This window comes from Pseudophryne corroboree, chromosome 5 (genome assembly GCF_028390025.1).
Source record: "Pseudophryne corroboree isolate aPseCor3 chromosome 5, aPseCor3.hap2, whole genome shotgun sequence".
In the NCBI taxonomy this organism is placed as follows: domain Eukaryota; kingdom Metazoa; phylum Chordata; class Amphibia; order Anura; family Myobatrachidae; genus Pseudophryne; species Pseudophryne corroboree.
Window position 1 is genome coordinate 833,798,070 of NC_086448.1, and position 16,442 is coordinate 833,814,511.

A 16,442-nucleotide genomic window follows, 5' to 3' on the forward strand; every position below is an offset into this window, starting at 1 on the left:
CTGGGGTGTAATCTCACAGAGGACACACAGGCCTGCAGCCGGCCAGTGAGTGCTGGGGTGTAATCACAGAGGACACACAGGCCTGCAGCCGGGCAGTGAGTGCTGGGGTGTAATCACAGAGGACACACAGGCCTGCAGCCGGGCAGTGAGTGCTGGGGTGTAATCACAGAGGACACACAGGCCTGCAGCCGGGCAGTGAGTGCTGGGGTGTAATCACAGAGGACACACAGGCCTGCAGCCGGGCAGTGAGTGCTGGGGTGTTATCACAGAGGACACACAGGTCTGCAGCCGGGCAGTGAGTGCTGGGGTGTAATCACAGAGGACACACAGGCCTGCAGCCGGGCAGTGAGTGCTGGGGTGTAATCTCACAGAGGACACACAGGCCTGCAGCCGGCGAGTGAGTGCTGGGGTGTAATCACAGAGGACACACAGGCCTGCAGCCGGGCAGTGAGTGCTGGGGTGTAATCACAGAGGACACACCGGCCTGCAGCCGGGCAGTGAGTGCTGGGGTGTAATCACAGAGGACACACAGGCCTGCAGCCGGGCAGTGAGTGCTGGGGTGTAATCACAGAGGACACACAGGGCTGCAGCCGGGCAGTGAGTGTTGATCATTATATGACAGGAACAGTCCCATCACATCACATTACAGGGCCCAAGTGCATCTTATTATTCATATCCCATACAGGAGTCTCTCCTTCCTCTCTCACCTGTGCACCCCCGGCACCCACTGCCATCACCTGTACAATTACAGAGTAATACAGTTGTAATAAATGTAATTGTTACTAGATAAAATGTTTAGTCGCTGATATATATATATATATATATATAACATAAAGAAATGAGTGATAAAGCAAACAAGATATACAAAGGGACACACTCTAAGAACAGAATTCATTGTACATATATATTTCTCTTTCATATTCCAATTTATTAAAGATGTAAAATTGAGATTCCATTTTATTGGTTTATTTACCATTTAGTTATTTTCCATATAACACGTTTCCTTCTTAAAACCCTTTATCGATTTTGTTGCCAAATGGCTGCAACTACTGTACGTCAGGAATATCTAAATCTGATGAAATTCAGACGTTGTGGACATTTGGTAACATCCGACCGACCATTACTATCTGCTGGCGCCATCATTCTGAGAGATGTATTTGTGTTTAAAACACGTACAAATATTTTCTTCAATGGGACCGATAAAGGGTTAAAACACATCATTATATATCATTATGTACCACAAGGGGGAGCTCATGACCAGCGACAGGGAAATGTACAATACTGAGGACACTGCACACAGAGGACAGCCATGATTTAGGTTACAGTAGATTTGCCTGAATTGCAATATTGCTTTATAAAGGTTTTTTTGTCAGCTGCCATGTTATTTGGAGGTGTGGTGCGCTTGAGTTCGGACTAAACTGCGGTCTTTGGGGCGCAGGTTGCGTTAATCCGTGTCGTGTATTGCAATACTGCTTTGTCCTCCAGGGGCTCTCGATAGCTAAAAGAGAGAATATAATGTGAGTTATATCTGCACTTTCACTCCGATGTACTGTACAACAAATGGGGGGGAGCCGTATCAAGCCTCGGAGACTGATTCCGTCATTTCAGAGACTGTGCGAGATAACTGACAGTTAGAGACTGATCGGTTACTTTGGCCAATGTCTCCACTGTCAGTCACCAAGGCTCGATACATCTCCCCCATAGAGCTGTAAAAGCCATATTCCTGAAATGAAGTTAATATTCCTGGTAAGATTTAATGGAGGAACAAAGAAACCTTTCTATTCATGGCAAATTTGTGTAGGAAGAAAAGATAATTCATAACGTCAGACATTACTTGTAGTCTGTCACCACTGGAAATGACATTCAGGACCAGTCAGGGCCACATTCAGGCGTCATCTTATTCTCCCAATGACATGCATTATTACATGTGATCAGGGCAGTGCTAATGTCTCACTATCACTAAGGGGGTCATTCAGAGTTAATCGCTGCTGTGCGTTTTCGCACAGCGTGCAATCAGATTTGAACTGCGCAAGCGTATGCACCACACTGCGCAGGTGTAATGGACCGCTACAATGAGGATCAGCACCCTGCGACAGGTTGGTGCAAAAAAGCGATCGCACTGGCGAACGCAAGGAGATTGTCAGGAAGAGGGCATTTGTGGGTGGCAACTTAACGTTTTCTGGGAGTGTCCGGAAAAACGCAGGAGTGTCCGAGCGCTTGCAGGGAGGGTTCCTGGCGTCAAATCCGGTCCCGAACAGCCTGATCTGATCACAGCGGCTGAGTAAGTCCTGGGCTGCGCAGAGACTGTACAAGATCTGTTAGTGCCGCTCGGCAGCACATGCGATCGCACACTTGCACAGTGATAATACACTCCCCCTATGGGCGGCGACTATCTGATCACAGCGCGGCAAAAATCACTGCTCAGCGATCAGGTCTGAATTATCCCATAAATGCATATAGGGGGTTTCATCAAGCGCTATCTCTAAGAGGAAAAAGTCGCAATCCAACCGGAATTTCTGTGATCGCCCCGCAGTATTTTTTTTGAACACCTGTGCCTGATTGACAGGTAGAGTCGTTCGCGGGGAGGCAACGCTCCGTTTCCAAAGTGAAGATGGAGCGTTGTGGGGGCTTCCAAACGGGGGAGTGGTGGCAGCATTATCGGGACGCCGTCACGTGTAGCCGCTCTGATTAAAAACATGGCGGCTGCGCCTGCAGGAGGCTTCCCTATTTTCTGTGACCGCGCACTAATTGCGACACGATCGCAATTAGTGCGGGTCACAGATGGGGGTGCAGCTGTTAGGATGCTGGGCGGCGTCCAGCATTGCGAGGCAAAGGATTGCAAATTCTGCTAAAAAGCAATCCTTACTGAATCGGGTCCATTGCTGGTTGTAACGTGCGAGAAGGTCGGACATCCCATGTGAGGCTCGCACTAGTGCACAGACCCCGTGCTGCACTCTAGTTAGGAGAGGCATCTGGGAAAGCGCACTGGCTATCTGGGTGCACCGCTGCCAACCAATGGGAATTGCGCGGGTTCATCCTGCGCGCTTATTATTCCCAAAGCAGCGGGAGAGAGAAACATGAACATAACAGCCCTCATTCCGAGTTGTTCGCTCGCAAGCTGCTTTTAGCAGCATTGCACACGCTAAGCCGCCGTCTTACACTCTGGGAGTGAATCTTAGCTTCTTAAAATTGCGAACGAAAGATTCTCAAAATTGCGAATACACACCTCTTAGCAGTTTCTGAGTAGCTCCAGACTTACTCGGCATCTGCGATCAGTTCAGTGCTTGTCGTTCCTGGTTTGACGTCACAAACACACCCAGCGTTCGCCCAGACATTCCCCTGTTTCTTCAGCCACTCCCGCGTTTTTCCCAGAAACGGTAGCGTTTTTCCGCACACACCCATAAAACGGCCAGTTTCCGCCCAGAAACACCCACTTCCTGTCAATCACATTACGATCACCAGAACGAAGAAAAAGCCTTGTAATGCCGTGAGTAAAATACCTAACTGCATAGCAAATTTACTTGGCGCAGTCGCAGTGCGGACATTGCGCATGCGCACTAAGCGGAAAATCGCTGCGATGCGAAGAAATTTACCGAGCGAACAACTCGGAATGACCACCCTAATTCAGACCTGATCACAAAAGCAAAATCTTTCTCTAATGGATAAAACCATGTGCAGTGCAGGTGGGGCAGATGTAACATGTGCAGAGAGTTAGATTTGGGTGGGTTATATTGTTTCTGCGCAGTGTAAATACTTTCTGCTTTATTTTTACACTGCAATTTAGATTCCAGTTTGAACTCACCCCACCCAAATCTACTTTTCTGCACATGTTACATCTGCCCCACCTGCAGTGCAGCATGGTTTTACCCATTAGAGATTTTTTTTTGCTGCTGTGATCAGGTCTGAATTAGGCCTATTGTTACTTTAGACCTAAAGTTACGTCTGATGTGTTTGGTATGACTAGTCGGCACTCAGGCGGTCGACATCCAGAATATGGACAGGTTCTGACTGTCAGCTGTCAAAATGTTGACATGTCAACATTCCCTTAGGTTGACATGGTTAAATTGCAGACATGCTCCCAATGTCGACACCAGAATGTCATCATATGGTTTTCGCATATTTAAGCATAACTTTCACCATAAACCCAAACCTATCACTAACCCTAAAAATCTACAAAAAAATATGCTGACGTTCTGGTGTCAACATGTTAAATGCAGACATACTGAATGTGTCGACATTTTAACCATGTCAAACTAACGGTATGTTGACAAATTTGTTGTTGACTTAACGTCCATGTTGACATTCTGGCGGCCAACATTCAGAACCAGTTGACATTGTGGTGTCGACATTCTGAAGTCGACCAGTCAACCGGATACCACTTCTAACCCCTAGGCAGGCATTCCCAACCTCGGTCCTCAGGCACACTGACAGTGCAGGTTTCACTGATATCCAGGTTTCAGCACAGACGGTTAAATCATAATAACTGAGGTACTAATTACATCACCTGGGCTCATATCTGGATATCACTAATAGACCCTACACACTGGCCGATTTGTTTGAAAGATATGAACGATCTCGTTCATAAATGAACGAGAACTCGTTCATATCTTTCAGTGTGGAGGCTCCAGCGATGAACGATGCGCGGCCCCGCGCTCGTTCCTTAGTGGTCCCCAATCGGCTGTGCATGCAGGCCAATATGGACGATCTCGTCCATATTTGCCTGCACTTCAATGGAGCCGCGTGAAGGGGGGAGTGAAGAAACTTCACTCTCCCTGTCACTGCCACCGGGTCGCCGTATCCGCCGTCGGGCAGCTCAGCGGCGGATCGGCCAGTGTGTAGGGCCCTTAAGACCTGGACTGTTAGTGTGGCTTGAGGACCGAGGTTGGGAATGCCTGATCTACAGTATTGCATTGATTCAGCAGATGTACCAAGTTTGTGTGGTCATCCCAGGGCTGCCTTCAGAAATTGTGAGGCCTGGGACTGACAGAAAAGGCAAATCCCCCCACCCCCTCACCTTACGTTCCCCCTGAAGCCCCCCACTTTATTACCATTCTGGGTACCAGTTTCTGGTCCTGGGGGAAGGCCACAGGACATCAGATGGCGCCCCTAAGCATGATCACGGTGGGCTCGGACCACAGCAGTAGCAGCAGGACAGGGAAGTAGTCCAGAGCAGGCAGCCATAGAGAGACAGCACTGGCGGTATTTCATATTTGGAGCCAGCCACGAGCCAATCAGAGCTTGCGGACCCGCAGCCTTTCCTGATTGGATGCCGGTCCACTAGCTCCAATTGGCTCACAGACAGCTTGAAATGCCGCTGACACTGTCCCTCCATGCAGTCTGCGGTCAGGGCCCAGGGCTGGAGTCCCAGCAGTCACCCCTCATGGGGCCCTGGGTCAACATGCCCCCTCTTATGGTCTAGCTCAGTGGTTCCCAAACTTTTTGAGTCACAGCGTCCTGGATTATAAGAATTTTTATCACGGCAACCCAGGGCCTAAACTTCAGAAATCAGTATCAACTTAGTAAATTGTGTTTATACGTCCCCCTTAGGGTCAGTTATGGGGTGAGGGACAGGATCCGCTTCTGTTTCTCCACATATGTTATGATTGGCAGCCGCCTGCTCTGGTTTTGTCTATTACACTGACCATAAATAAATTGAATTGGTCCTGGACCACCAACCGCAGTCTCTTACCTGGCAGGTTATCTCATCTGCGTCTATCACAGCCAACACAATGGTGCACTCCTGAACCTTCTGCAAAACCCAATACATAATAATTAGTGACAGTGGCCTGTCGCTCCAACGCCACATTCACCGGACATCTGACAGCGTATAGATACACATCATAACGCTGTAAGGAAATGTGACCGCTCTCCTCACATTGATCACACTCAGCTCTGTCACTTTACACATGCCACGTTCAGGACACGGCCATCTTAGTGCTTCTGCACCAGCCATTTTCCTTGACTCCTACGACACTTTGTATAGCCAGGAGCACCGGTTTCGGCCGTGCGTGGCACCTGTCACCCTGGTGAGATTCCTGTTTGGAAATACCGCACCACTTTCCATGAGTGCAGACAAGTTGCCAACCAGCGTCATAGCAGGGTATTAGTGTCATGACATCATGGAAAGAGGGAGCTGATCACTGGGAGCGCCCCAGGCACTCTACTGGCCAAATACAGGTGCCACCGGGGCTTCGATAGCGCCACGTCCTCCGCCCTGCTCCCTGAGTGGTGGCATCACTTGCACCCCCTAGCTACGGACCTGGTGCCAGCTTGTGGGACCGTGAGATAATTCCTTCAAATCAGGACTGTGCCAACTAAATCAGGAGAGCTGTGCGGGATTTACTGCTTCACAACAATCACATGACACTAGTGCGACGCGTGGAAGTGCAAGACACAGGGGGCGGAGCTTATATTAATAGCGGGTGGCAGGGGACCCTTTTAAAAAGGGGGGCCTGGGGTACTTACCCCCAGGGCCACCCCCCTTAATCCAGCTCTGATTGCAGTAATGTGACAGCAAGCGCTTTAGCAGTTTTAACACTATGACTATTTCAGTCTCAGTAGCGATCCTTACTGAATGAGGCCCACAGTTCATTAGAATATATACATTTTATTTACCTTCTAAATACTTACCCCACGTTTTTGATATTCACATTTTAGTAAATCTCTTTTTGCATGTCTGGGGCAGACCGTCTCTCTAATTCCGAATTTCAAAGTCCGAGAATTTCCCTCCTCCTGAAAATAAAGGATTTGGAAAATGTAGAAAGCTGAGATCTTATAGATAATGACACTTTATCCACTTATTGATGCTGAGATTAGGTCAGTGAATTTCTTTTGGCTCAGATCCAACGACAGTTCATGATACTGTATGCAGCTAAAGCCACTAAATACTCAGTATACCGGGCTGCAACTTGTGAGTGGGGGGCCCAGGGGCAAAAATAAAATTTGGGTCCCCCCTCCTCCAACCCAAGCCAAGTTCACAATATGCCACACAGTAGTGAGTGACAGGGAGAGGCAGAGGGTGACAGCGTAAGGCAGGGGGATGCAGTGGGTGACAGGGAGAGACAGTGGGTGACAGGGAGAGGCAGAGGGTGACAGCGTAAGGCTGGGGGAGGCAGTGGGTGACAGGTGGAGGCAGTGGGTGACAGGGAGAGACAATGGGTGACCGGGAGAGGCAGTGGGTGACAGCGTAAGGCAGGGGGCGGCAGTGGGTGACAGGTGGAGGCAGTGGGTGACAGGGAGAGACAATGGGTGACAGGGAGAGGCAGTGGGTGACAGCATAAGGCAGGGGAGGCAGTGGGTGACAGATGGAGGCAGTGGGTGACAGGTGGAGGCAGTGGGTGACAGTGAGAAACAGTGGGTGACAGGCAGAGGCTGACAGCATAAGGCAGCGGAGGCAGCGGGTGACAGGTGGAGGCAGTGGGTCACAGGGAGAGGCAGTGGGTGACAGCGTAAGGCAGGGGGAGGCAGTGGGTAACAGTTGGAGGCTGTGGGTGACAGGGATACAAGCACAATGTCCTATGTGGTGGGGAGAACAGGGGCATGTATCTTGGTGGGGGCAGGAACACAGTGGCCTTTGCTCTGCTTGTGGCAGGGATCACCGTCCATAGTGCTTTCCTCAGTTTGACACTCGGCCAGGCAGACTCTGACAGTGCCAGTTATACCAGATGTGAGCTGCCTATAATCACACAGGCAGCAGTGACTCAGAAACATGTACAGCTGTCTGATAACTAGAGGCAGTAAGTGGATGTGATATCAGCGCTGGTAGGTGACAGGACTCCTCTATCAGTCCGGCACACACAAGGTCAGCCCTGCCTACCTAAGGTATGGGGCAGGTCCCTCAGGCAGTGGGACCCACCCTGCTCTCTGCATTGTACCAGTCATCCAACAATGCTCAAAATGGTCTGGGGGGGGGGGGCGGGTGCCAGGGGATAACTCATTGCTGGTCTGGGGGATGGGGGGGCAGCAGTGGGTTCCTTTGTCCTCTGGTGCCCCGGTGCAATACACTGGTAGATCCGCCTCTGTACAGGGCACACTTTTATAAACTGCTGTTTTGATTTCACTTACATCCAGTGACAATACCCGCCATTGCACAAATATTTACCACATGCTTCCATACAGTGACTGGCTGTCAGCCCCCTGATTGGTGTATAGCTCCAACCATCCACCAATCAGCACGCTGCCGGACATTCACTGTGTGACTACATGGAGTGTGGGGCCCCTCGCTCTGTGCATAGGGCAGCCGGCTGAGAGGCAGGCAGAGAAAGAGGGTACAGGTCATTGGGCCGACCACAGTTAGGTTGACAGTCATTAGGTCGAACACTATAGGTCAACATGCAGTAGGTCGACAGGGTTGCTAGGTCAACATGGTCTACAGGTTGACATGTGCTAGGTCGACATGAAAAAAGGTCAACATGAGTTAAAGAAAAAAAATTGGTGTCGTTTTCTTTGTAGAGTGACGGGAACCCCAATTAGTGCACCGTGTCCCCTCGCTCTGCTACCGCTGCGCTCTGCACAGGTTACCGTTCCCAACTGTAGTACACGTGGATCGTAAAGTATAAAAAAGTGGGAAAAATGTAAAAAAAACCTAAAAACTCATGTCGACCATTTTTCATGTCGACCTAGCACTTGTCGACCTATAGACCATGTTGACCTAGCAACCTTGTCGACCTACTGCATATCGACCAATAATGGTCGACCTAATGACTGTGGACCAAACGATAGTATCCCGGGAAAGATGCTACCCGGCCGCTGTATACATAGAGCATCTGGGCAACATTCCCTCCCTGCTCCCAAGAAGCTCCGGATGCACCAGCCCAGAGGCATCCCAGCCATTCCCTGCTCCAAGGTGTGTGGGGCCCTAGGCAGCTGCCCAGAGTGCCCATACATTAATACAGTACTGGATGACTGTGTAAACAAAACCCGATGGAATAATTAATACCCTATTAATTATGATATTACAGAGAAGAATATTCTTTATGATGAAACACACTGATTAGCTTCCAGTTTATATGAAAGCATCACATTTATTTGCTATTATTGGATTGGATACAGTTTTTAGAACAATATTTACATTTTTGAGCTGTTACTGATTCTATACATTGATGTATTATTAGTACTGACATTCTGGCGGTATTACGCTTCTTCTTAGCGTTGTATACCATAAAATCAGCATTATTTGAATAAAATATAATTTCACGTATATCTATGTTATTCATTTTTGAGGATTATATATAACTGTAAGTGACTGAGAAGACGTGCAGTTTCATTACTATACATTGTATGTGTATTTGCTGCTGGAGATTGGTTCTTACTTTCCATTTACTCTACTCGAGAATAGACTCGATGAACGATAATAAAAAAACACTTTATCCACTGACGCATTGCACAATGTACCTATACGGAGAGAGAAGCTAAGATTGTGGTTTGGGAACTGTATGTCATATTTTCTCTATCTTCCTGCTAAGTAGTATATTACACAGGGCCGGTTCTAGACTTTTTGCCCCCCCCCCAACAGGCAAAACAGGGTTACTGTGCGCCGTAAGTGCACGTAAAAAAAATAAGGGCGTGGCTTCAACGGGAAGGGGCATGGCCACAGTTATGCCCCTTGTAGCTGTGCCCCCAGCAGATTTGTGCCCCCAGTAGATTTGCTCCCTGTAGTTGTGCCCCTGTAGCTGTGCCCCCTATAGAGCTGTGCCCCCAGTACAGTTGTGCCCCCTGTAGAGTTGTGCCCCCATGTAGCTGTGCCCCCTGTAAAGCTGTACCCCCTGTAGCTGTGCCCCCTGTAGCTGTGCCCCCTGTAGAGCTGTGCCCCAGTAGAGTTGTGCCCCCTGTAGCTGTGCCCCCAGTAGTTTTGCCCCCTGTGGCTGTGCCCCCAGTAGTTTTGCCCCCTGTAGATGTGCACCTGTGGCTGTGCCCCCAGTAGTTTTGCCCCCTGTAGATGTGCCCCTGTGGCTGTGCCCCCAGTAGTTTTGCCCCTGTAGATGTGCCCCTGTGGCTGTGCCCCCAGTAGTTTTGCCCCCTGTAGATGTGCCCCTGTTGCTGTGCCCCCAGTAGTTTTGCCCCCTGTAGATGTGCCCCTGTGGCTGTGCCCCCAGTAGTTTTGCCCCCTGTAGATGTGCACCTGTGGCTGTCCCCCTAGTAGTTTTGCCCCCTGTAGATGTGCACCTGTGGCTGTGCCCTCAGTAGTTTTGCCCCCTGTAGATGTGCCCCTGTGGCTGTGCCCCCAGTAGTTTTGCCCCCTGTAGATGTGCCCCTGTTGCTGTCCCCCTAGTAGTTTTGCCCCCTGTAGATGTGCACCTGTGGCTGTGCCCCCATTAGTTTTGCCCCCTGTAGATGTGCCCCTGTGGCTGTGCCCCCAGTAGTTTTGCCCCCTGTAGATGTGCCCCTGTGGCTGTGCCCCCAGTAGTTTTGCCCCCTGCAGATGTGCACCTGTGGCTGTGCCCCCATTAGTTTTGCCCCCTGTAGATGTGCCCCTGTGGCTGTGCCCCCAGTAGTTTTGCCCCCTGTAGATGTGCCCCTGTGGCTGTGCCCCCAGTAGTTTTGCCCCCTGCAGATGTGCACCTGTGGCTGTGCCCCCATTAGTTTTGCCCCCTGTAGATGTGCCCCTGTGGCTGTGCCCCCAGTAGTTTTGCCCCCTGCAGATGTGCACCTGTGGCTGTGCCCCCAGTAGTTTTGCCCCCTGTAGATGTGCCCCTGTGGCTGTGCCCCCAGTAGTTTTGCCCCCTGCAGATGTGCCCCTGTGGCTGTGCCCCCAGTAGTTTTGCCCCCTGTAGATGTGCCCCTGTGGCTGTGCCCCCAGTAGTTTTGCCCCCTGTAGATGTGCCCCTGTGGCTGTGCCCCCAGTAGTTTTGCCCCCTGTAGATGTGCCCCTGTAGCAGTGCCCCCAGTAGTTTTGCCCCCTGTAGATGTGCCCCTGTGGCTGTGCCCCCAGTAGTTTTGCCCCCTGTAGATGTGCCCCTGTGGCTGTGCCCCCAGTAGTTTTGCCCCCTGTAGATGTGCCCCTGTGGCTGTGCCCCCAGTAGTTTTGCCCCCTGTAGATGTGCCCCTGTGGCTGTGCCCCCAGTAGTTTTGCCCCCTGTAGATGTGCCCCTGTGGCTGTGCCCCCAGTAGTTTTGCCCCCTGTAGATGTGCCCCTGTGGCTGTGCCCCCAGTAGTTTTGCCCCCTGCAGATGTGCCCCTGTGGCTGTGCCCCCAGTAGATGTGCCCCTGTAGATGTGCCCCCAGTAGATGTGCCCCCAGTAGATGTGCCCCTGTAGATGTGCCCCTGTGGCTGTGCCCCCAGTAGTTTTGCCCCCTGTAGATGTGCCCCTGTAGCAGTGCCCCCAGTAGTTTTGCCCCCTGTAGATGTGCCCCTGTAGCAGTGCCCCCAGTAGTTTTGCCCCCTGTTGATGTGCCCCTGTAGCAGTGCCCCCAGTAGTTTTGCCCCCTGTAGATGTGCCCCTGTGGCTGTGCCCCCAGTAGTTTTGCCCCCTTTAGATGTGCCCCTGTAGCTGTGCCCCCAGTAGTTTTGCCCCCTGTAGATGTGCCCCTGTAGATGTGCCCCCCTGTGGCTGTGCCCCCAGTAGTTTTGCCCCCTGTAGATGTACCCCTGTAGCAGTGCCCCCAGTAGTTTTGCCCCCTGTAGATGTGCCCCTGTGGCTGTGCCCCCAGTAGATTTTCCCCCTGTAGATGTGCCCCTGTAGCTGTGCCCCCAGTAGTTTTGCCCCCTGTAGATGTGCCCCTGTAGATGTGCCCCCAGTAGATGTGCCCCTGTAGATGTGCCCCTGTGGCTGTGCCCCCAGTAGTTTTGCCCCCTGTAGCTGTGCCCCCAGTAGATGTGCCCCCTGTAGATGTGCCCCTGTAGATGTGCCCCTGTAGCTGTGCCCCTAGTAGCGCCTATTAAAAAAAAAACAATAATAAAAAAAAAATACCAGCCCCGCTCCTGCTTCCCGACCGCTGCTGCTGTCTCTGCTGCCGCTCCTCGGATCTATGGGAGAGACGTCATGACGTCTCTCCCATAACGCCGCACAGACACTAGAGGTCAATTAGGACATCTAGCGTCTGCGGCTGCTCCCTCAATGCCGTGCTGTGCGCGATGACATCAGGCGCACCGCGCTGTAGCATGTGGGATGGTCAGGCGATGCAGTGGCGGCAGCGCCCTTATGGCTGCGGCGCCCCGGGCAAAAATCCTGTTTGCCCACGGCAAGAGCCGCTCCTGGTATTACCATGCTATATAATAGACAGGAAGGCTAATGTGCACTGACTATAAGGTAGTGAATGATCTGATCACTGCTAGATCTAAAGGACATTACTCACTTCTCATCCTTCTAGATCTCTCTGCTGCATGTGACACTATGACCACTTCTCATACACTACAATCCCTAGGTCTTCAGGACACAGCCCTCTCCTGGTTACTAATCCCGCCTATCTAATCGCTCTTTCAGTGTCCACTTCTCTGGCTCCACCTCCTCTTCTCTACCTCTATCAGTTGGAGTACCGCAAGGCTCAGTCTATACCACATCTCTGTTTAAGCTAATCAGATCTTTCAGATTTCAGTATCATGTACATAGATAATACTCAGATCTACCTATCCTCCCCTGATTTGTCACCATCTGTATTGGGCCGTGTCACTGAATGCCTCTCTGCCATTTCATCTTGGATGTCATCTCGCCACCTCAAACTTAATATTTCCAAAACAGAATTCATTATATTTCCACCGGCCAATAGTAATTTCCAAGCTGATATCTCTATCACTGTTGAGAACTCAACAATCATCCCTACCCCACAAGCTCGCTGCCTAGGTGTCATCCCTGACTCTGAACTGTCCTTTATTCCCACATTCTATCTGTCTCAAGATCATGTTACATACATCTAAGAAACATATCCAAAATACAACCATATCTTACACAAGACACTGCAAACACTCTGATCCATGCTCTCATTATCTCCCGCATTAATATTGCAATAGTCTTCTTACTGGTCTTACTAAGAAAAACGTCTCTTATCTGCACGGATCAGTCGCTCCCACAGAACTTTCTTTGGGCTGCATCCCCCCTATGGAATGCCCTACCACGCACAGTAAGACTCTCCCCTAGTCTCCAAACCTTCAAGCGTTCCCTGAAAACTCACCTCTTTAGGCAAGCCTATCAAATTCCAGAACTGCCCACATAACTTTCATAAACCTTCCTATCAAATTGCATCCACCCTGCACAGTCCACACATATCCTCACATCTTCTCATTCTTCACTTTTCCTTCCTCTCGTCCCTGGTTCATCATTGCTATATGACCATATCATACAGCCCACCAAGAACCTTTGCAATCTGGCGGACAACTATGTAATAGATAGCACCTATCCTTGTGTATCATTGCCTATTTCCCTATAGAGTGTAAGCTTGCGAGCAGGGCCCTCCTACCTCTATGTCTGTTTGTTATCACCCAGTTTGTTATATCATTGTTATTTCCAATTGTAAAGCGCAACGGAATTTGCTGCGCTATATAAGAAACTGTTAATAAATAAATAAATTGCCCCTGCCCATGTTTTGCTATGTCCTGGCAATGCAGTGTTCTACCCCTGGTTCCCAGGAATGTATGAGCCTGATAATACTGACCTGTCCTACAGAGGTAGCTGGGTTTAGTGGCTTGTAAAGCACTGAATATATTGCAATTTCTTTAGCACAGAGAGAACCCGGAACCCATACTGTACCTTCAGGAGTGTAGGGCGGAAAAAATCCAGGGGTTTATATAGATACGGGACATTTTCCTCCAGGTTGAAGCGTTTCACGGCCTCTATTATCCTCGTGTCATCCTGGATGTCACGTCCCGGAGCCTGAGAGAGACAGCTGTCTAATGTGACTGCAGAGAGTAAGAGCAGAGACAGCCCCCAGCTCCTCATCTTGCGCTGTGTTAGAGGAATCCTCAGGTCTCTGGCTCTGTTCTCCACCTTTATACCGTGTACAGTTCCTCCTCCTGTAACCCATGTGTTGCAGGATGTGATATCATGCAGATACTGATCTATAGATAATGACTTCCATTTAATTGTTGCCAACACAAAAGTCATTTCTAGGAAACTTAGTTCTCTTCAAGTTAAAATGAAAAATAAAACTAGAGATGGAAAGTTGTGACCACAATACCGACTTCTGTGATAATGACGATGTCTGTCATTGTGGATGAGTAATGGCGGACAGTGCTGATCACAATGCGCTGGTGCTGCGCTGACTGTAATGTGCATCCAGATCTCAAGACTGGCCGCCAAGACTAATGCCAGGGTACAGCGAGGGGTAAATGAGGAGCGGGAAACTTCCACCAGGGGCCTTTGGAGTCTGTAGCGTCCATACTAAATAGGAGGACACGGAGTAGGAGCCATGGGGTGTGGCGTCTGAGTCGGATTCTTTTAGCGCAGGGATGGGCATTCATGTAGCTCTCAGTGTTTCACAAATATTTCTGTCTTCATTTACCTAATATGGTTTTTAATGCTAGAAGTGGAACCTGAGACCCCAGGTGCAGACTCGGAACTTACCTGCTCACTCGCTGTCGGGTCCTCCCCACAATGTGCTGTAGCCAGGGACAGATATAGGGGTGAGGGCTCCTCTAGGCACAACAGTATGTGCCGCACCCCCTTGCTTAATTTTATAATTTTCATTGATTGGATAGAAGCCCTGATTTGATGATAGCCTATTTAATAAAATAATTAAAAAGCCACTTACTGACTTTTTTTTAGTAATTATATATACATATTTACTTAGTGGGACAGCTTTCAGTGGCAATATGTGTATGTACTACCCATTTACACTCCATTCAAGATGGCATATGATACAGCACAGTGGAAATAATTTGCAGTTACTGGAACATTTCGGGCTGACAGTACCAACACAAGCATCCAAGTACCACCCCCCAACAAGTACCACCCCCCAACAAAAGCCACCCCCCAACAAGTACCACCCCTCAACACGTACCATCCCCCAACAAGTACCACACCCCAACAAGTGCCGCCCCTAGGCACGTGCCTCACATTCCTAAAGGGAAATTCACCACTGGCTGGAGCCCCATCGTCTGCATTCTCCTTCTCAATGTTCTCGCCAGCGGCTGTGTGTGGATGGAGTGGTGGGCTCCAGCGTTCCCCATGGCCAGAATCCCACCAGCACCAGAGTATGGACACCGCCATGTTGCTCATGGTCAACTGACCATGGCTCCGCTAATGCCATCTGGGAATCTGAGCACCTGACCTTCCCATGGCAATAGGAAAATGTTGGGACCTTTAAAAGGACTGCCTGGGATTACCAGTGCAATGTTTTCCATAGACTAGTCTCTGTGCTCCTCAGAATTTAATCCCTGAGTCTATTGTGAAGCAAGGTGTTCTGGCTCCTGTTCCAGTCCAGTACAGAATGAGACCAGTACCAATCCAGTTTATCTCAAGCCCTGTTTAAGCTCGGTTCAGAGTAACTCCAGATCCAGTCTGGTTTGTCACGCTCGGCAAAGATTGGGGTTCCGATAACCGAGCTTGTGCTGGGAGGACAGCTGACTGTGTAGGAAGTAGGTGAGGTGGTTGAATGTAGTTCTTTCTCATGAGGTAGAGGCCTAGTAGGTGTAGAGTTGGCTGGTGAGCAGAAGAAAGAGTGAGGACTCTGTAGGAGGTTAAATGTATCTTTAATGAAGAAACAACTGTACACTGATACTTGAAGAATTGAAAGACACGGGAAAAGAACTGGAGTCAATGATTAAACGATTTGAGGAATGGAGCTGAAGATCACCGGTATTTGAGGCACTGAAAAACTGTGGTTTAAGATTGGTAGACAAGGCTGAAGGAGGCTGGGTTTTGAAGAACTGAAAGACCATGGCTTGTGACTGGTAGACGAGATTGAAGGAGACTGGTTTTGAAGAACTGAAAGACTGTGGTTTGAGCTTGGAGAGCGAGGCTGAAGAACTCAGATTTTGAAGATATGAAATATGCGCTATGCCAGGTGTTATGTCTGACACTGCTGTGTAATACTGCGCTATGCCAGGTATTATGTCTTACACTGCTGTGCAATACTGCGCTATGCCAGGTGTTATGTCTGACACTGCTGTGTAATACTGCGCTATGCCAGGTGTTATGTCTGACACTGCTGTGTAATACTGCGCTATGCCAGGTGTTATGTCTGACACTGCTGTGCAATACTGCGCTATGCCAGGTGTTATGTCTGACACTGCTGTGTAATACTGCGCTATGCCAGGTGTTATGTCTGACACTGCTGTGTAATACTGCGCTATGCCAGGTCTTATATCTGACACTGCTGTGTAATACTGCGCTATGCCAGGGGTTATGTCTGACACTGCTGTGTAATACTGCGCTATGCCAGGTACTATGTCTGACACTGCTGTGTAATACTGTGCTATGCCAGGTATTATATCTGACACTGCTGTGTAATACTGCGCTATGCCAGGTGTTATGTCTGACACTGCTGTGTAATACTGCGCTATGCCAGGT

The 16,442-nt window shown here is 49.8% G+C and overlaps 1 protein-coding gene across 2 annotated transcripts; it reads right to left on the bottom strand.

The window, feature by feature from the left end:
• Positions 1 to 907: 907 nt before the first annotated feature.
• LOC134929514 (protegrin-2-like) lies at positions 908 to 13,986 on the bottom strand. Of its 2 annotated transcripts, XM_063925111.1 has the most exons (4): positions 13,683 to 13,986; positions 6,631 to 6,732; positions 5,690 to 5,749; positions 908 to 1,498 (listed from the first exon to the last, which is right to left on the bottom strand). In XM_063925111.1, the coding sequence occupies exons 1-4, from the start codon at positions 13,869 to 13,871 to the stop codon at positions 1,445 to 1,447; spliced, it is 405 nt and encodes a 134-aa protein (XP_063781181.1). In that variant the 5' UTR covers positions 13,872 to 13,986; the 3' UTR covers positions 908 to 1,444. The 2 variants fall into 2 exon arrangements, with proteins under 2 accessions (XP_063781181.1, XP_063781182.1); XM_063925112.1 differs by lacking the exon at positions 5,690 to 5,749.
• Between the last annotated feature and the right edge of the window lie 2,456 nt (positions 13,987 to 16,442).